The 20,700-nt window shown below is 53.8% G+C and overlaps 1 protein-coding gene across 1 annotated transcript in view; it reads left to right on the forward strand.

Annotated features, from left to right (window-relative positions):
- The window catches only part of ADARB2 (adenosine deaminase RNA specific B2 (inactive)), a gene marked incomplete at its 3' end in the record, with an annotated part of 507,602 nt that overhangs the window by 472,892 nt on the left and 14,010 nt on the right, over nt 1-20,700 (forward strand). Inside the window, exons 8-10 of the mRNA XM_079912623.1 lie at nt 2,220-2,334; nt 11,879-12,047; nt 13,798-13,949. Of these exons, the coding sequence (XP_079768749.1) occupies nt 2,220-2,334; nt 11,879-12,047; nt 13,798-13,949 (436 nt within the window). The remainder of the gene's footprint in view (nt 1-2,219; nt 2,335-11,878; nt 12,048-13,797; nt 13,950-20,700) is intronic.

Consider the following 20,700-nt stretch of genomic DNA (forward strand, 5'->3'; position numbering starts at 1 on the left):
AAGTGTGAGATGCGTCCAAGCCACGCCCCTACCTCAAACGAGCGTGGAGCTGGGGCTCCGTCATTAAAAACGTGGAGCTGCTGGGGAAGCACAAAGTACAGACAAAGCCCCAAACAGACGCTGCACGGGGTTCTAGGACCAGCTCCACCCCGAGGGCTGTGGTGCTGGAAAGCAGTGTCCTCAGCTGAGGACGGTGTTAAGAGATGGGGCACAATGGACTAGTTGCAGGCCAGGAGCCCAACCCCAGGGTCAGGCCTGCTGGACAGACCAGGGGCCTGACCGGCCGGTGGGGCAGCCCCCCAACCCCGGGCCCCCCTTGGGGTTGCAGCCCTTTCACGGGAGGTTTGCTGGGTCCGAGGTCATGTCCACTAGCAGAGGTCCTCATCACCCTTGGAGAGACTGGACAACCCAACCCACCTCCGTCCGCTGCCCCACCCGAGGGAGGGGAGGGACCCTTCGTCCGCGTAACCGCGAGAGTCAGGAACAAGCTCTGATTTGTTCTGCATCAACTTCTCCTGGAATGGCTCCACCAGGGCGCCAGGCACCCAGGATGAAGCCGCCTGGTAACGCGCCTCCTCACGAACGGTGCTCAGCCCCGACTCCCTGTAGGCGGGCTGGTCCCGCTGAAGCTCTGCAGGAGAGAGAGCCACTTCCCCAGAAGCAGGGAGTGGGGCTTCGAGAGGAGGGTCTGAGCCAAGGCTGCTGGGTGGACATCCCATCCCTGCCATCCCGGCCACATCCTGGCAGAGACGTGGCTTCAGTAGTGAGAAGCACCTCCCTGCAGGCCGAAGCGGGGAAGGCGAGAAGGCGCTGCTGGCACTGGGTCTGCTCTGCGTCCCTGAGCGAAGCGCACTGGCCTCTGGGCTTCCGCATGAAGCCGGCTTTTGTGTAATTTATGTCATTGTTCAGTGGTTTGGGGCGTCCTGTTCTGAGGCCCCACAGGGCCCCGTCCAATGGGATGAGATGTCTCCTCTGTCATGTTGTCGATCTCATCACCTCCTGCACGTTCAGAAACTTCATTTTAAAAAGAAGGGAAAGGACCACTGAAGGTGCGGGGAAGCACCTGGAAAGTTACTGGAGGAGGAAAGGGCACCAGCTCCGCCCTTGCCTCCTGGGGACGGCAGGCGACACGAAGGCGCCAGAACTCGATTCCAGAGCGAAAGACGAGGCGCCCCGTGGCGCGGCCGCAGATGCTGGACCACCCTGCCAGGGGGAACGGCGAGTGGGGGGGATGGTCCCGTGCTCACACCGGCAGAAGCGGCCCGATCCTCCAGCTGGATGGGGCCCCTGCCCTCCGCCCCCCCAACCCCCGTGCGAGGTCAGAGGATATGAAACCGGGCCCACGTGGACGCACACCGGGGTCTCCGACTCCAAGCCTGTGAAAGTCGACTGAAAAGCCGTGATGGGGCCACTGCAGGTGCTTCAGCCGCGGGACCAGGAGCAAGGCAGGAGTCGACGGCCTAGCTCTCTGGGGAACACGGGCCTGCAAGTCTCACATGTGCCACTGTTGTAGAAACACGGGTCATTTCAGAAAACTCCACAACCGGGATTACATCACCTTGGTGTTTGTGTGCGTGTACACATCCCATGTATCTTTGTGTGTGTGTGGCATGTGTGTGCCCGTGTGTGGCTGTGATGTCTGAATGTATGCGTGCATGTGTGTATGCATGTACACACAGGTGTGCATGGGTATGTGTGCCACGTGCATGGGTCTCTCTGTGTGTATGTGTATGTGCACGTGTGTATCGTGCATGCACGAGTGTGTATCTGTGTGTGTGTGTTTGTACACACGCACGTGTGCAGAAACTTGAAAGGAGCAGGCTGTGGAGGAGCTGTGGGGAGCGGTCCCTGGACGGGGGGGGAGTTTAGAATTGGTTCTGTGACGCGGAGAAGAAAGTGGGAACCGATTGCTCAATGTGTGTGTGCAAACCCCCCGCAGGAAGCCTCTGCAAGGCAGGGAGGGATGTAGGGGACGGTCCCCCCACCCGAAGGTTCTGCATAGGCTCAGGGGCTTGTGCCCAGGGGCCACGCCGGGGGCTGAGTCTCAGAATCAAGGCCGCAGATTTGGGGTCCCGAGGCCGGGGGGGGGGTCACGGTGCCTGGGTGGCAGGGCGCCGCAGGGCAGGGGGACCTCAGGCGCCCGTGGGGTCGCAGCTTGGAGGAGAGAGGACATGGCAGCGGTGCAGCCGTCACAGAGGCCTGCCGCTTGTGTCTTTCAGGAATTCGCCGACACGGTGTCCCAGCTGGTCACGCAGAAGTTCCACGAGTTGGCCATGGGCCTGGCGTCAGCGCACGCCCGCCACAAGGCGCTGGCCGGGATCGTCATGACCCAAGGTAATGCCTCTTGCTTTCCCCTCGGGCACCTCACCCACCAGGAAGGAGCGTAGCCTAGCGTGGGCTCGAGCTTGGGAACCAGGACTCTCTTCCCCACGACGACACGGAAAGAAAAGCAGAGATAAGACCCAGACTCAGTGACAAAGTAGATGACCAGCTGCCCCAAAGCTGCCTCCACACACACAGAGGACTGAACACACTCCTTCCTGCCCCCACCCCTAACTGCTCACTAATGGAGTCCCCTTCTCAGGATGACAGAACTGGCAGGAAACAGTCCATCCAACCATCAAGGTCGTGGCCGCTCTTACAAGCCAGGTTGGGAGAAAGTGATGCTTAATTTTAAGCTGACACTTTTGGTGAAAACACCTCACTACTAACCTACTAATAATAAATAGCTAGCTGGTTATTTGAATTCAACTGTTTCTAGTTCCAAAGTTTGGAGCGAACTGGTAATGACCTACCAGAGAATGATTATTGAAAACAAATAATTGACTTTGGGGCTAGTTAGGTTTCAAAGACACACACTTTCTCTGCCAGTGTAGACTAAGTCTAAGACTTGAAAGAGACCATCTACCTGATGTCCAAAAATATGGATGTTAGAAGTCGACTAACAGCCAGACGACTGGCCCATTTTTCCCCTCATTCTGGACGCCCGGGGGCTCCTGCAGTGTCAAGTGCAAGGCCACTGGGGTCAGGACATATGATTTAACCCTTCCACTTTGGGCAGCTTAGTAAAATGGAAATAAAAATGCCTCCTCACAATGTAACTTGGTGCCTAGGATAAAGTACATGAAAAACTTTGAAATGTAAAAATTACTCTATAATGTTCTAAGTCAAAGGCAATTCTGCTCCATCAATGATACTGTTGAATTTGGTGGCAGGCATCCCGCCCGATCCACTCACATTCGGTAACACCTGCCCCTTTGTAGAATAAGAAATGTCCCAAATTGAGGGCTAAGAGCCCCCTCAGTCCAGACCACGGCTGCTGGAGGCGGCGCTCCATCCACGTAGCCACGGCAGCCACTAACCGGACGCGGGCTCCACTCTGCACGCATAATGGGTGCGGAGGACAGACACGCCCCCTCCCCGGGGACATGGTAACCAGGACGCAGTGGGGTGGCACCCAGGGTTGAACCCAGCAACTCCTGTGACTAGCGCTGTGACCAGGCCAGCTGGCCTCTTTGGGACTCTGTTCCCCACCTTTAAAATGGGGTGATGGTCAAACCTACCTGGGGGTCGTTGGAAGGTTAAGTGTGCTCGTGTACATACAGCATTTAGAGAGACATGCCAGGTCCGTGTCCTCCGTAGATTATGACTGGGCATCTGCCGCGGCCATAGGCCCTCCTGGCTTCTGGGCAAACAGCAGAGAACAAAACAGATCCAGCGCTGCCTTCCTGACTCTTAGAGTTTAGATTCGATGTGAAAAGAAGTTACGTGCAGGGCTGGAGGATCACAGCCACAAACTTTGGCAAATTTTAAGATTTGGAGTGTCACATGCATTTCTCTGCACAGATTCCAGGATAACATAGTTTAAATTAGCTTGGGCTGAGTGATGAATGGGAAGGAGAGAAGGAAGGATGGGGGGAGGGAGGGGGCAAAGGCACCAATCAACATTGCTTCTTTGTTGTGCAGTGTACTCCAACCCCAAACGCATACGTCAGTAGGATTAGTGAGTAGTTTTTCAATACTTCCCAGCTCTATAGCTGTGATTGTCCAACATCTTTCCACTTTTCTGGGAAATTCAATTCCAGAAAATCTGGAAAGCTACTCTCAGACTTCCCTTGGAAAGCAGTGATGTTTCACAAAGACTGATGGGGAAATGGTACTTAAAAGTGGCCAGTAATACACTGCTTTACGTGCAAGCAATTTATCTAAAGGAAGTAAATGTATTACGTGAAAGTGAGACTTTACAAGGTAAACCTACAGTAATTAGTAATTTATGAACATGGAAGGATAAATTGCTGAAATTTACTTTCCTGTTATAAAGAGAAGATTTAATAAACATGTTGATTAAAAAGAGATTAGGGAGGATTGTGCAAAATTACTAGTAGAAATACTTTCAAATATTCACTTACTTAAAGTTGATGGGCAATTTAATCTTAATTCTTTTTTTTTTTTTTTTTTTTTTGCGGTACGCGGACCTCTCACTGTTGTGGCCTCTCCCGTTGCGGAGCACAGGCTCCGGACGCGCAGGCTCAGCGGCCATGGCTCACGGGCCTAGCCGCTCCATCCCCAGCATCCACGCCGCCCTCTTTCTGTCTCTAGAAGCACCATTAAAATGCTCAGGAGAGAAACTGAATGTCCACGTCTCCCTAAGTGTCTTGACTTGATTCTCTTGTTCCTGGAAGTGTTTGCTGCGGGACACTGAGCTCAAGCTGACTTGCCCTCAGTATTTTCAAGGGTTTTTTCTATGATCTCTTATCTAGTATCTCTGACTAGAAACATCCTGTCTGACACATTCAGTTGCAGTGGTCGCCCCACCGCTGCCCACAGAAGGGAAGGGTCTTTTTTACTTGAATGCTACATAATTTCATAAGACTGTGCGGATGTCAGCCAGTCACCTTCACTGACATTTTTTTCTTTTTGGTTGCGCCGGGCCTTAGCTGTGGCAGGTCTGCTCCTTAGTTGCGGCTCGCCGGCTCCTTAGTTGTGGTATGCGAACTCTTAGTTGTGTCATGTGGGTTCTAGTTCCCTGACCAGAGATCGAACCCAGGACCCCTGCACTGGGAGTGCAGAGTCTTAACCACTGTACCACCAGGGAAGTCCTTCCCTGACATATTTAAGCTGTTTATTTGTGCAGTTCTTCCTTATATCATTTATTTGTTAAATTCTTTCCTTCATTCACATTTTTGTCAAATTTTTAATATTCTGAGTTAATCCCCAGGCTTTTACCTTCCTTCCTTGTTGTTAATCTACCTTTTACTCTGTGTTCGTGGGAGGCTGGCCCAGTGGGGCAGCCACTTAATTAAAATGTAACTTGATGAGTCCTGTCTGGGATGCAGGCTCTCGCCTGCCCTTGGCCCCGACTTAGAGCATCACGATTTCTCTGGGACACGAGTAGCCCCTGCGGCACTGGTCTGTGCTGGAACTTGGGACCCCTTTCCACCCTCTGCATTTCACTCCTCTGCACCCCCAGGGCTTCTTCTCCAGCAGACTGTGGCGGTCAAGCCACCCTCCTCCATCGCACCAGAGTCACAGATCTGCTCCCTCTGGAACCTTTTCCTTCCCATAGGGTCTGGAAAGGGAGGAGAAACAACCCACCCTCTCAAATCCAAACCTGGACCACATTATTGAGCCTGTTGTCAGGCGATGGCTCTGACGGCTCCAGGCATTTCCATGAGGAAGCGATTCTTGGGGGGCTGTTAATAATGATTCTTATTTGATATGAAATTTATAATTTTGATAACATTTTCACATACACTAATCAGTAGATTGCTCCGACCCCGAGAAGTGGGAAAGGTGGGAATCTTTATTGTCAATTTTAAGACGTACAGACACCAAGACCAAGAGTCTGGGTGACCCTCACATCTTGGAGGGGCGGCGCTAAAATGCGGCTGCAGATTCCTGTCCTTCCTGCCCAGGTTGCCTCTGGACGCTGCTCCGGGCGTGATACTGAAGATCTATCCATGTAATTGTTTATTTCTAAGGTTATTAAACAGCCAGAAAAAAAGAGTTTCCTAGTGTATATTTTTAGAAGTTTACATTTAAACCTGTCTTTTGCTAGCCTGGCCTGCAAAACATATGCAGAAGCTCTGGCTTGTACAAACACTCTTTCCCATTTAAGTTAATGTGCAGCTTTAAACATACACAAACATCTGAGATTTATAAGTGCCCTGAAGAAATGCACGTCCCTTGAAGTTGGGCAGGAGAGAACACAGCCCAGAACAACCCCATCCAGAGGGCCAGACGCTCTGGGCAGAGTGGTCAGACCTGTCTTATTGGGGAAAATCGTAAAGTTAATCATGAAGATTAACTCAGCAGTGGAACCTTAGCAAACTTTTCTGAGTCGTGAGTTGTAGGAGGTGTTTGCTGCGTGCGTTTTGCTCAGGTGAGCACGGGAGGTGGAGAATCTCATTTGCAGGGTCCATGCCGGGCTCTGGCTTGAGAAGCACGGGCACTTAAACACTGTTTTCCCACTTGCACTCGGTAAATCCTGACAGCTTAAATACGGGTGAAACTTCTTTCAGTTCACCAGGAGCACTCGGGGAAGCCCATCTTCACAGAGCCCTTGCAGAAGCGGGATTCAGGGACTTTATTCCCCATATTCCAAAACTCTTTCTTTCCATCTTCTCCCTGAGTGACTGGAAATTACTTTGATCATAAAATTAAAAGTGGGCTCTTTTATTTCTGCCCGGTAGGGCACAGGGAGATAAGCTGGAGATGAACTGGACAGAAACCCTAAACAGAAGCCCTGGCTGTGACGAAAGATGAGAAATTATCATCTGGATTCCAAGGAATTAATCATAATGATTGCTAAGTTGTTGCTGAGAAACGTGAAGTTGACGCAGCATGTCCGTGGAGACACAGGACACAGGCTCAGAAGCATTAAGATCCATGGGGGCTGATGTGCCCCACAATACGGAGTGTGATGGACAATTGATTTTAAATCTGGGGTTTAGGGCTTCCCTGGTGGAGCAGTGGTTGAGAGTCCGCCTGCCGATGCAAGGGACACAGGTTCGTGCCCCGGTCCGGGAAGATCCCACATGCCGCGGAGCGACTGGGCCCGTGAGCCATGGCCACTGAGCCGGCGCGTCCGGAGCCTGTGCTCCACCACGGGAGAGGCCACAACAGTGAGAGGCCCGCGTACCGCAAAAAAAAAAAAAAAAATCTGGGGTTTAAACTATTAGATTTAAACCACAAAATGCAGGATAGATTTTCCACTGACCCCGCGTAGCATGCATGCTGACTTGTTTATGGTAAATGTCCCTCCTTAAAATAGAGGGGAAAAGAACAATAGGCCCAGACAGCCCACTCCCGACTCGTGTAGAGATGCAACGGTAGTCTAGTCTGGAAGAAATCACCAGGTGCCGATGGGTCAGAGCCCTGACCCTGGGCCACTCCCCCATGGAATGCCTTAGTTCCTCCTTGGGAAGGAGGTGCGTGTGAGGAAATACATAAAGAAAGGAGGAAGACAGAGTTTGCACTGCATTGTTTTGAGGTCAGATCCCCCCGTCAAAGCTGCTCAAACGCTCTGCTTTTGTATGATCATCAGGACATAACCCAGCATTTAATTGCCCAAAAGATTTCACAGGGGAAAAAACCCAACACTATTTTATCTCGAGGCCATAAAACTAAGCCCATTTTTTTCCCAATCTCTTAAACTACAATCTTTTTTTTTCCCCAGTGGAAACATAACACTAAGTTTGTTAGTGAAAGAATAAAAAGAAGACACTAATATGTACTATTTGTCTTTGTGCTGGGGATTGTTTTGGGGTGTTTAAACCATGTCGTCTTATTCAACAAAATAGTCCACATTCTCCCTAATCATGAGCGTCAGGTTGTACATGCTGGTCACACCTGCTTGTGAAAGAGGAGAGAGGGAGGGAGGGAGGGAAGGAGGGAGGAAGGAAGGACAGGAGGAAGGAAGAAGCATCAGCAAAGTTGCTGGGCACAGTCCTGTCCGTTAGCCGAGAATTTAATGAGCTCGGAGAACCCCCCACCCCACATGGCTGCAGGTACAACAATATTCTGAAGGGTCGGAACTAATTAATGAGCAAATGTGAAGCTGGGTAAAGCTGTACCTTTGAAGTGCTTTTGATTTTCAGATACGTGCACTTAGGGTCCTGGTTTATACTCCTTTCTCACCCAGTTTCCCTATATTTACATTTTCAAGACTCATCCACCTGCTCAGGTGGCCTTGCTGGGACGTACATCCCAGAGGAGCACTTGGTGTCCTCCCAAGTGGGGGCTGTCACTGTAAGGAAACCCAGGCCTCGTAGTTTAACAGGGGAAAGCAGGGTCCTGGCTTCTTACCGATGGCTTGGCCTCCAGCACCATGGCCCCTCCCTGCGGGTCCGCTCAGGGCACCTCTCAACAGTCCTGTGTCCTGCTCTGCTGGGCTTGGCAATCCCCAGGTTTAGGGCTCTGGACACCTCACCAGCAGGAGCCTGGGAAAGAGGACGGTCCCCGGAGCTGAGGCAGGTGGAGCTGGGTCAGTCCCAGGTCAGGGACCTCGGAGCGGAAGTTGAGCAGGAAGGCAGCTCCCACGGATGAAAGGGTCGGGAGAGGGGAGGCGAGGGGGTGCCCATCTCACAGGGGCTCATACCTGCGTCATCACCTTGAGCAAAAGAGTTTCCACTAACTAACCAGATGGTCAGCAGCCATTGGAGCCAGAAGTAGCCCACGTCCCTCAGTCCAGAAAAGACTAGACCGCATCAGGAGGTTGGCAGCAGGGCACGTGGGGAGAGCCGACTCCCTAGGGCCTGCATGGGGTTCCCTCTGAGCTCCTCATCCACAGGGCAATGCACAAATCCCTACGCATAACTAACTGTCCTCCTAAAATCGGTGCATTTGCAGTGGTTAGAGATTGAAAGCCCTGGGACACTGTTGTCTTCCGATTTGTGGAGACGCCGTAAATCAAGATCCCAGGGGAAGAAAGTCCCCCACCCCCCCATCAAAAGTGAAAATCTTTCCTGTCAGTCTCAGTCCTAGCACATCCGTCACAGACCAGACATGTCTGAGCCGGCATTTTTTTTTTTTTTTTTTTTTTTTTTTTTTGCGGTACGCGGGCCTCTCACTGTTGTGGCCTCTCCCGTTGCGGAGCACAGGCTCCGGACGCGCAGGCTCAGCAGCCATGGCTCAAGGGCCCAGTCGCTCCGCGGCACGTGGGATCTTCCCGGACCGGAGCACGAACCCGTGTCACCTGCATCGGCAGGCGGACTCTCAACCACTGCACCACCAGGGAAGCTCTGAGCCGACATTTTTAAATCCACTTGCTTTCAAACTGACTGGAGGAAATTTGGAGAATAGAAAGCTGAGAAGAGTAGAATATTGAATCGCAGGAAAAGACTGAGAATTAAACACAGACTTGGACCAAATAATGACTAGATGTGAAACTGCAGGAAATTCTCTGCAAATACTCAGGGTGCAAACCCCAGGGGGTGCTGGGAGCCTGGGTGAGAAGGAAACGGTGCAGGAGCATCGAGCGGACCGTGGAGGAGGGTCTCCTGACGCCGAGCCCACACCGTGGAAGAGCCTGGCTTCCCCCAGTGGGTGGTGGAAACGCTAATGCTTGAGTCATTACACTCACTGGACACGGCCCAGAAAACAGGGCGCCAGGACCAATCGAACAGCACACCATCGGGCGGTCTGCACGCAGGGTGAATGCCGCTCTTTTCTGTCTCTAGTTTCTATAGTTTGGGTATTTGTTTCTTTGATACTGGTTGGTATATTTTACCTTCAGTTTTATTCTTAGAAATTTGGTAATCATTTCCTCCATAGTCAGATGTAGTATTGTGAAAATCTATTCAGAGTTGGAAGAGGCTAAGAATTGCTTAGTCCCGGCTAAACAACTAAGAGTGCATTCCCAGAGAGTTCCCAGAGTTGGAGGTGAGGGTGCACGCATGGCGTGGGAGTTCCATGCATCAGGTGTGGGCCAGCTGGAGAGCAAGCCGGCCCAGTCACCCTCGCATGTCCTGGGAGGCAGTTTCCCTGGTGGGGGAGAGAGGGTGGGGTGAGTCCTTTGGGGCGTGAGCACACCAGTCCTCGGGCTGAGGAGGGCAATGCAGAAGGCCAGCCAGAGAGGGGCGGTCGCTCTCCCTGGAACGTTTCTTCGGCTGTGTTTGCAGGGAGCAGTCTCAATGGGTGACGTACAATTTTCCTTTAGGACTTGCTAACCACTGATGACGGAGAGGTGCCGTCCCCAAGTTCAGGGACCCCCGAGCACGGGCAGCACCCGCAAGCCCCTGCACACACCGCCTGAGACGGGCAAGGGCACCTAAGCAGGCACAAGGCTCTTGCTGCCGGCGGTGCTGCGAGTCACAATGCCCTTCGTCTCCGGTCCTGGGATCGCGTGTCTTCCATGTCCTCGAGACAGTAAGCGGCTGACTTAGCAGCAGCTGGTGGTGGGCGGGTGGATCCCAGCCCTGACCCACACCCCTGCCCTTCACAGCACAACGTGGGCTGTACACGCGCTGCTCCACACCTTGCTTTTTTCACATAACGATATCCCTTAGAAATCTTTCTATTCCTCCAGAGAACTTGTCTACAGGGCCCCAGTATACAGAAGAACGTACTCCGCTCTAAGCAGTCCCCTACTGGTGGGTCAGTATTGGGTCACTCATATTATTTCACTTGCAAACATTGCGGTAGTAAATCACTTTTACATACATCACTTTCACACAACGTGCAGAGATATGACAGCCACACCAAACAGAAGGCCAGTTGCTTCGTTCTCACCACGAACCCGTGAGCTTTGCTAGGAAGCAGCTGTGCGCAGCCCTCGAAGGGACCAGAGGGGGACGCGGGGGCATGGCCCCTCCTATGCCCCCCATGGGGTCATAAGGATCTCAGGACGGAAATTGCTGGATGGAAGGGAGGCTGTATTGCCGCTACCTACCTCCCATCTGCCCTGCTGTTCTTTAGGGAAAACGGAGAGCCTGGGCCGTCAAATCAGAAAGCTCAGCACCCTCTCCCCGCTGCTGCCGCTGTTCTCAGGTGTGAGCCTGTTTTGGGAGCTCCTGAAATGCGGCCCCAGAAGCGAGGCCGGGGTCCCAGGCGGCTCCTGCTCTGCGTGGGGCCCAGGGAGGGGCCGCCCCACCAGGACCCCTGCACCTCCTGTGAGAGGCGGTTCCAGAGAGGGACGCGCTGGCCCGGGCGTCCTGCTGTCTCTGCTGGCCTCTTGTGGGCGTCGAGAGTGGTCCTCGGCCCAGGCTGCACTTTCACAGGAGCCTCAGGGCCCAGACCTCCTGCTGCTCCAGGGCTGGGCCTTGAGTCCAGACGCAGAGACATGCCCCAGCTTCAGGGCAAAGCCGCCGAGGTGAGCGGAGCAGAGAAGCAAGTGTCCCTTCGTGCAGGAATCCGGGGTTCTGAGGGGCGCTGGCTCCACGCAGGGAAGGTGGCCGATGGTCCTGAGTTTGCCTCAGAGGCATAGGCGGGCGGGCGGGGACTGGCCTGCGGTCTGTCCTCACAGACATCCTTCCGTCCTGAGCACAAGGCCCTCCCGTCAGAGAATCTTCCAATTAAGGGACGAATCTTCCTCAACCACAGGCCTGCGTCCTGCCCTGTCTGGGTCACACGTGGGGAGACACGGCCCTCAGGTCCTTCAGGCCAGGAATCGGGGTTCACACACTTGGGGCCCCAGTGGGCTGGGATTGGGGTGTGAACGGAGTTCTGGGCGTGACTCCGGCCTCACAAGTGAGCCAGGTGTGCACACACACCACCCCCCCCAGTACCTTTTGCCCCACTGGCTGGCTATTTACAGGTGAACTTGAGGCTTGGATGCAAGAGGGCGAGGGGGGCGGTGCCGGGTGAGGTGGAGAGCAGACCCACTGCCCCACGGGGAGGGCAGCGGCCACAGGGCTCTGACGCCTCCTCTGTCCAACAGGCCTGGACGTCAGGCAAGCCCAGGTCGTCGTCCTGTCCTCGGGGACCAAGTGCATCAGCGGCGAGTACATCAATGACCAGGGGCTGGTGGTCAACGACTGCCATGCAGAGATCGTGGCCAGGAGGGCGCTGGTCCACTTCCTGTATGCACAGCTGGAGCTGCACCTGAGGTGAGCGGGGATCCCGGGCGGCCGTGCAGCCCCCGCACCTGGTGTCCCTCTATCCCGGCCGACCCTGAACGTGCCAACGGCTATGCCCTGAAAGTACACCAGCCCCTCCCAGACTCCAGGTCAAGTCTGTTTCCCTCCCCAGGCCTCGTCCTGGGGCCCCCAGGCTCAACTGCCTGGACGAGCCCAGCCAGCAGCTCTGAGCCCTGTCCTCCTGTGTGGGGCGGGCTCTCCCTGCACCCTGCCCCGCAGCGGAAACCCTTCCTGCACCTGGTCCCCAGGCACCACGACGGAGGCGGCCAGTGATGGGCTCTGTCTCCCCGTTTCTGGCCTCCTCCTCCTCCCTGCATGTTTGCATCTTAAAGGGGGGAGGGGTTCTGTAATGAAGACCCTGAGCAACGTGCCCAGATGTGGGATGCCTAGTGCTGTTGGGCGGCCATCAGGAAGCAGCAGGCTGTCCCCTGGGGGGCATCTCCCTCTACGACCCCCTGAGCAGTAGCAGAGCCACGGGTGGCTGTAGGCACAGCGTGTGTCTCTGCCAGAACCGCTGTCCTTCCACACCCTCCGGAGCAGCGCTCCTCAAACCCACTAGCAACAGGGGCCTGGGGGCTTCAGGCGGCGACTCCCACCTGCCCATGGCCTGTGCAGGGGCCACACAAAGGGAAGGCGGGTCCAGAGGTGCTGAGTAGACTCAGGAAAGCGATGCCTTCATACACTCAGTTCATTTCTGAGCCCCTGATTTGCAGTTTCCCCCTGGTTCCAGGCTGGCAGATGGTGCGGCCAGGGTTGAATGTGGGGAAGGGAGTTGGAACTCTCTCCAAACGTGGGAAGGGTTTCTCTCCTGAATATCCAGCTGCCAGGTCAGAAATGTTTCCAAACACCCCTAACTCTGGATGTGTCACCGTGGCCCCAGGCGGACGTTTAGGGCTGGCTGTGTGCTGGTACCAAGCTGCAGGCCGGGGGCACCCAGGCCCCTGCCCTCAGGGGATCGGGGTTAGGGGACGGAGACCAGCAATGGCTGCAGAAAACCAGGGCCAGGCGTTTGCTCCGAGGTTTTGGGGAGGGCCTGGGGGGCCTGGCAGCAGAAGGAGCACAGTCAGGGAAGCAGAAAGGCTGGTGGGATGCCTCAAGGGTTCCTGGGGAGAAAATGTCTGTTCTGCTGCCTGTGTGCTCTCAGAATCCATCACCAATGGGGCAGAACGTGTAAAAACAGCAAGACCGGCGGGAAGGAGCCGCCCGTGACTGGTGAGAACGGGTCTGGGAGGGGCCCCAGCTAGGCCCGCTCTGTGCAGGGGGTGCTCCTCACCGCCACTGAGAAGGGGGGCACGGGGGGTGTCGTGTGGGGAGGACAGCCCTGGGGCACGGCCGAGGCAGAAGAAGAGGGGTCCCCGCGCCGATTCCTCACTGGGCGGCGGCCGAGCCCTGCCTCTCTATCCCTGTTCTCCGTCTAAGAGAACCATCTGCCCACAGCGGCCGTGTAGAGCGCAGCGTCCTGTGGGCACACAGGGAGCATCGTGACCCACAGGACGGTCGTGTCACAGACACTCACATTCGGGGTCATGTGTACCGAGGACGCTGGGCTTGTGAAGGATGGGCTTGACCGTGGGCGGCGGGGAGGCCGAGGATGCAGCCTCTGCGGGCCGGTTGCTCTCACCCAGCTGCTCCGCGGCTGGTCCAGAAGGTTTCATGCAGGACACGGACCGGGCGCCCCGGCCGGCCTCCCGTAGCTGACGGGGCCCCTCTCTGTCCCCAGCAAGCGGCGCGAGGACAGCGAGCGCTCCATCTTCGTGCGGCTGCAGGAGGGCGGCTACCGGCTGAGGGAGGATGTCCTGTTCCACCTCTATGTGAGCACATCCCCCTGCGGAGACGCGCGGCTCCACTCGCCCTACGAGCTCACCACGGACCGTAAGCGCCCAGCTTTCTGCCTTTGTGTTCGAACAGCCCGATACTCTCCTCCCTGGTTGGTGTGTCCCGCTGTCCACTCAGACACCGCCTGCTTGCCTGGGTGGCGCGGCCCTGAGGGGCAGGCGAGCGCATTTGCAGCATCAGAATGGCATCCTCTAAACCCTTGGTCCAATGGGCCCTCATCTCTGGGGACAGCGTAGCTGGAGACGTGACAGAGGCTCTCTAATTGCTGGGGCCCCGTCGCTGCAGCAGGTCAGGCAGCCTGTGGCCAGGACACAGAACACAGCTGAAGCAGCACAGAGGCGGGCCACGTGGAGGTGGAGCTGACCCCAGGGCTGCGTCTGCCTCCGTCTGCACGTGGGGGAGGATAAAGACGTCTCCCCGGGCACCTGGCCTCTCCCACAAAGGGTGTGAAAACCCTGGGCGGGACCTGCCCTCTCGGGTATTTTAGGAGAGCTGGTGACCACAGACACAGTCACGTCCACCCAAGAGGTGGTCCTGGGGGGAGGACACCGCAGTCTCCTCTGTGCGGGTCAGTGTCTCCCCAGGTGCCATTAGGAAAGTCTGTTACTGACGCTACTTGTGTGCGTTACACATGCTCGTATACACACCACACACACACCCGCGCACACACACGCAGACACATGCAGACACACGTGAACCCCTCCAGAAGCAGAATGCGGCAAATCTGACGAGGGTGGGGAAATGGAGTATCTGTGTGTGATGAGGGGTCAGCCCCTGCTTAAGATGATGAGGCACCCATGGCCCGTTGTGCTCGGAGGGAACCTACAGCAGAAACAGACAACACAGTTACTGAAGGCGTGTTTGGGCCCTGACCCCCCACGGAAGGTCCACTTGTGTTCTAATTACCAAGGGAAGGAGCGATGAGCACTTTCTGAATGCCGGCTGCATCCCGGCTTGCGGTGAGTGCCTTCACCTAAGATAAGGACGTGCAGGGAAATCGCTCTCTTTAAAACCCTGCATGAATTTAACCTATTTCTCTAACACTCAGATTGTATGTGGGTCCAAAATAATGCCTTCTGCTTTTACCAATGTTCCTCCAAGTCCATCGCTTTCCGCTCTGGGGAATGGTTGGACAGAGTCCCCTGTAGTAGGGTACCGGTAACATTTTCATTGCTGTCTCAGCACGGGCTGCCCTCCTGACAGCACAGGCTGGGTGGCTTACAAACTGCAGACATGGATTCCTCACGGTTCTGGGGGCTGGGAGTCCAAGATCAAGGTGCTGGTAGATTCGGTGTCTGGTGAGAACCCGTTTCCTTGTTCACAGACAGCATCTTCTCGCTGTGTCCTCACCTGCAGGGAGGGGCAGGGAGCTGTGTGGGGTCTCTTTATAAGGACTCTGATCCCATCCTGGGGGCTCCACCCTCATGACCTCATCACCTCCTAGAGGACCCACCTCCTGACACCATCACCTTGGGGGTTAGGTGTCAACATACAGAATCTGGGGACACACACATTCAGACCATAACACCCACCTATGGAAAGTCAGTGGGAGAATCAAGTCAAACTGAGAGTCATGAAAGGGAACCTATTCAATGTCAGGGAACTTCCAGGGAGCTGCCCCAGGAGGAGAGCAGGCTGGGGGACCGGCAACGCGAGCAGCGGGCTTGGCCCCTCCAAAGGCCCCTGGGGTTGTGCAGAGTGTTCCTTCTGACCGCGCAGCCTGAGAGAGAGAGAGAGCAGAAAACGTGAGAATTCATTTTCTCGGAGGCGCTCGTCAGGCTGGATCTACATGGTACCAATTCCCCACATGAAATTGTGAAATATGGTCCATTAGCTACTTGGAATTATCCTTCCATTTTCTCTCAGAAGACCTGGCATCATGGAGACCCAGCCAGGAGCCCTCCGGTTCCAGGAGGAAAAGTCCCACAGAACTCTGGGGAAGCCCTGATGCACCAGCTTCCTGCCAGCCGGAGTCGGGGTGGCTGAGTGAGGAAGGGGAGCCCGTCCCGCCCCGCCCCCCCGAGACTGCACTCTCTGCCAGGGACGGTTCCAGGTCATCAGCCTCCCCGGCCTTAATTCCAACTTGCAAAGCCGGTGGTTTAGAAGAACAAGCAGATACGTTCTCAGAGCGCCCTGGGGTTCTCCTCCAGGCACAGATGTATTTTACTTCGTGGTGTTTTAAGAAGTGGCAGGTGCAGGTAGAAGGGACAAAAAAAAGCGTTTTCCTCACATTTTTGCTGCAGATGTGCCTACAGAAATTAGAAGCTGCTCCTAGGTTATTTCAGCTGGTGTTTCTCCCCAGGGTTCCCACAGGGCCCCAAGCGGGCACCTGGTGGGTCTGTCCCTCAGACGGCCAGCAAGTGTCCTGCATCACCTTCCTTACTCATGGGCCAGGGCAAGAAACCCCGAATGCGTGCCGTCCCCCACGTGGAGGACCTTTCCAGGTGGCTCAGCCTTCTCCATTTGCCGAGGCACAAACGCCCCGGAATTGTTTTGTTTTAGAGAGAATTGGCTAATGTGGGGACGGGGTGACTCTGCTGGTGGCTCCCTCTCAGGGCGCCTCCTTCGCTGGACCTCGGAGGAGGGGGTGTGAGTGATGGGGATCCTTAGGGGTCCCCTCCAGGGCAGAGGTGACAGTGACAGGCCCCCTGGAGGCAGGGCCTGCCCGAGGGGCGTTTAGCAGGGATGGGCCCTCCCGCCTCCTGCAAGCCACCCCTGCAGAAGCCCAGCCTCACTGCCCCACGGCCTCAGGGTCCACGCTCCTGAACAGGCCCAGGGCACCCGACCCTGAAGGTCACGGCAATGCCCTCGCGTCCACAGATGCAGAGCATGACATGCTCAATCCTCTCCCCAGAGGGGTCACCGCCGGGAGAAGCTCTGGCCCTGGACACCGAGGTCCCCACCTTCTCACCCGCAGCTGCTCCAGGAGCCTCCCCTCCACCGGCCAGCATGTCCCCTGCCGGTCCTGGTCACTTTGGCTGGTTTGATTGTCACCCCTTGCTTGGTCTGCAGGAGCCGCTGTACATCTTTCTGCACACCCCAAGCCATGGTGCCGGGGGTCACCCCTCCCTCTCTCACACACAAGTACACACACGAGCACAAGCACACGGCACACACGCACAACAGATGCCTGACGTACGGGACCGCGGACACACCTGTTCAGTGATTAGGTCTAAGGGAAGTTCTCAACAGACCTGCCCAGATGGCCCCCTGTCCTTTAAGAGGGAAGGAAGGCAGAGTGAACCCCAGCAGAGAACCAAGTCTGACCCACCTGTGGCAGAGCCCCCCGCTGTCCACCAGGGACTCTGGCCTAAGCTGTCGCCACAGCCCTAAAGGTTCCATGAGTTGCAGTAACCCCAGACCCCTGAGGCCCAGTTCAGGGGCTCTGCAGCTAAGGGACAATACACAACCCCACACCCGGGGACGCCTGTGGCTCCAGAGATTCTAAAGTCCCTGGGGTTTTCTCCCCTCAAAAACATTCACCTGGACAGATCGTAGGTTCTCCCTTCCTAGAGTCCTTAGAAATGGACTCAGTGTCCGTTGGCCAAGATGCCTGTGAGGCGTGCTGCCTGTGAGCAGGTGTGCACAGATTTGGTTGTTTCCAAACCCGACTTACCTACAACACTGCCAGGCAGTTTCTACAAATGCAGGCTCCTGTACCCACTCTCCCAAGGTTCTGGCGCCTCGGGATGCAGTGGGTCTGAGGGTCCGTACTTTTAAAACTTCCCCAGTGATTCTGAGGATCAGCCATGTTCTGAGCCCCCGGGTTCAAAACCCCCTAACCTGTCTCCTGCCCAATTGGTTTCCTATCCTCTCACACCGGAGGGCGGGCCTGCATGCAGACGGGGGACTGATGGAGCGTCTGCAAGGCCTGCAGACATGGGGGCAGTTCTGATCATAACCTAAATGAAGAGATTAATGAAAAGACCCGGGCTGGTCACAGTGGTTGGGTGACCGTTCTCCTTCCAACTCACCAACATTCTAATGCAAATTCCTCTTGCTTGGCAGGTTCTTTAAATAACCTAGAAAATTCAGTCCTTACTGCCATTTTAGAAGAGTTTAACAGCTTAGTTCAAATCTCCGATCTATCTCCCACAAGAAGCCATGAGAAATAGCATGATTACGTCACACAGCTATCTTACAAGTGTGAACCGAATGCCTGTACGTCTGAGCCAGTGCTATTCTTTGTACATGACGGCAGCTCAAGAGATTGCTCCGAAATCCCATAGGAAGTCAGGGAATCTAAAACACACTTCCTGACGCCCCGTCTTCTGATGTGACTACTCAGCTACAGAGCATGCAACACATGATAATATCCGTGCATTGTAGGGTCGGTGGATTTAAATGGCTTCCTAACTCACATCGTCACTGTCACCATCCTCACCAGGTAGGACAAGAACACCCACGTGGCCACATGACAAATATTGTAGATGTCATTATTACAATAAATAGTAGACCACATCATGGGTATACCTTCTGGGATATACCTTTTGAAGCTTATTTGGGGTTTAAAAATATTGTCTTCTTTCCTATCCTTTTTTCCCATTTATGGCTCTTTCTCTCCCCTGCACCATTGCAGCAACCATGCATCACATTTCAGATAGACCTTTGCTCCCTCGGTGGACTTCCTCAGTCGCCATCTGATTCTCTCCTGAAAATAGAATATTCACTTGAACAATTTTCTTAAGCATATTACCAGCTGCACTTTATCTTGACATCAGGGTCCGAAAGTAAGGGTTTTACGTGAACAAACACTACACTGAGAGTCTCATGAGATGGAGTATCGGAATTAGCTGAGAACATTCTTATGGGTTTGGGAGCCTTTATGTATCCACGCAGGCAGGGTCTTAATGCTCCACACTTCCACTGTCTAGGGCACATGACAAATCCACTGCAGATGATTTAAGGTCAGTTCCCTGCAGTTTCTGGTTGGATTGGCATTTCGTTCTGCTTGAAGTAGCATCTTCAACTCCCTCCTGCCTCTCGCAATTAGGCAAGAAAGAGCCAGGGTAAACGAGCTCTGCAAGATCGCGGCACTCAGAGCCGCTGGGACTGATCACACTGGTGGGGGAGCTGGAGGAGGCAGCCGAGACTCAACACCTCCGAAAATAAACACTCGTCAGGAGCATCTCATGCACCTGGCTCTTCAGGAAAAATTCATCTACCTGAAAACTTTAAGTTAACTCCTAGAAACCAGTTGTTACTCAAGCCAGCCCTCCGGGTTGTCATGGCCTTAACAGGCTACAAAGTCTGCTTCAGGGAAAAGTTAGTTGCACAGAAGCACCGGGTAAGAATTCAGAAGAGCCTTACAATGTAATAGGTGACTTTCCAGGTCTGGAAAATGACACAATAGTTGAAACATTGAGAGAATGGTGAGGATACTATTGAATATAATTACCAGAAAGAGAGGGACAGCAAGTACCATATTTCCTAAGAAAGTATTCCCACACAGAAGACTTTAGTTCCTAACATTGTGGTAAACTGTGGAAACTGTTAGCTACGCCGGCCCTCCTTTCCCTCAGTGCCACCTGCCACAGGAAGTTGATGTGATAAAGACCTCATCTGGACGGTGTAAAAAGTCAGGTCAAACCAAAGTTTTGCTCAAGTATTTTTGAGTCAGGTGAAATATTTTATGTTCAATTTATTATCATCACTATCATCATCTTTGTCATCATCATCATTGTCTCATCGTCACCACCACCATCATCACTGTCTCACCATCATCACCATTATTATCATCACCGTCACCATCATCATCACCATCATCACCATCCTCATCACCATTGTTATCATCACCATCAGCAGCAGCAGCATCACCATCATCACCATCACCACCATCGTCACCATCATTATCATCATCACCATCATCACCATCCTCATCACCATTATTATCGTCACCGTCACCAGCATCATCACCATCGTCACCATCATCACCATCGTCACCATCATCATCACCATCATCACCATTGTTATCATCACCATCAGCAGCAGCAGCATCACCATCATCACCATCGTCACCATCGTCACCATCATTATCATCATCACCATCATCACCATCATCACCAGCAGCAGCAGCAGCATTGTCATCCGATTCCTAGTGCCATTTAAGTCTGCAAAGAAGAGATTCAGGCTCTACCTAGGGGGAGGGCTGGGCATCCCTTGGCTGTGCCCCTCCCTCCCCCAGGCTCAGTCTCTCAGCTTGGTTCTTCCTTCCATAGACGACTCACAGGCCAGTCCAAATTGGATCTCATCAAGGACCTGGTTAGTAGTATGGTGAATAAGCAATCTAAAACCTCTCAAAAATTTACTTTCTCCACAGAGTACAGCAATTTTCTTCCCAAGAGATGGCCTCTAGGCAGTATGAATACATAGTAAAGGAACTTCAGTTCTTCGAAAGCATGAGAAAATATACCGAAAATTACTTCAAGATCTGTAAGAGAAGGTGCCCATATAAACCCAAATGTTATTAATTATTTGGGTAATAATTTATATTAATAATTTACCCTCACTCCAGTGCAGATAAATGAAGGAGAAACACATTTTCACAAATTCTAAAACTTACATAGAAACCTTTTAAAGAAGGCATTTAGCGTTCATCCTACCATCGTGTGTGTCAACGTTGGTATCACTATGGTAGTTCATGTATAATTTGTACACAAAGCAGTTAAGCATTTCTATAATACATTATAATCCTGATTAAATGTACAGAACCTTGTTTTAAAAAAGAAAAAAATAATAAGTTTAATCTTCCTCTCGTTCAAGCTATTTCTTCAGATACCTGGTGTAT

Source organism: Stenella coeruleoalba (assembly GCF_951394435.1).
Source record: "Stenella coeruleoalba genome assembly, chromosome: 2".
Taxonomy (NCBI): domain Eukaryota; kingdom Metazoa; phylum Chordata; class Mammalia; order Artiodactyla; family Delphinidae; genus Stenella; species Stenella coeruleoalba.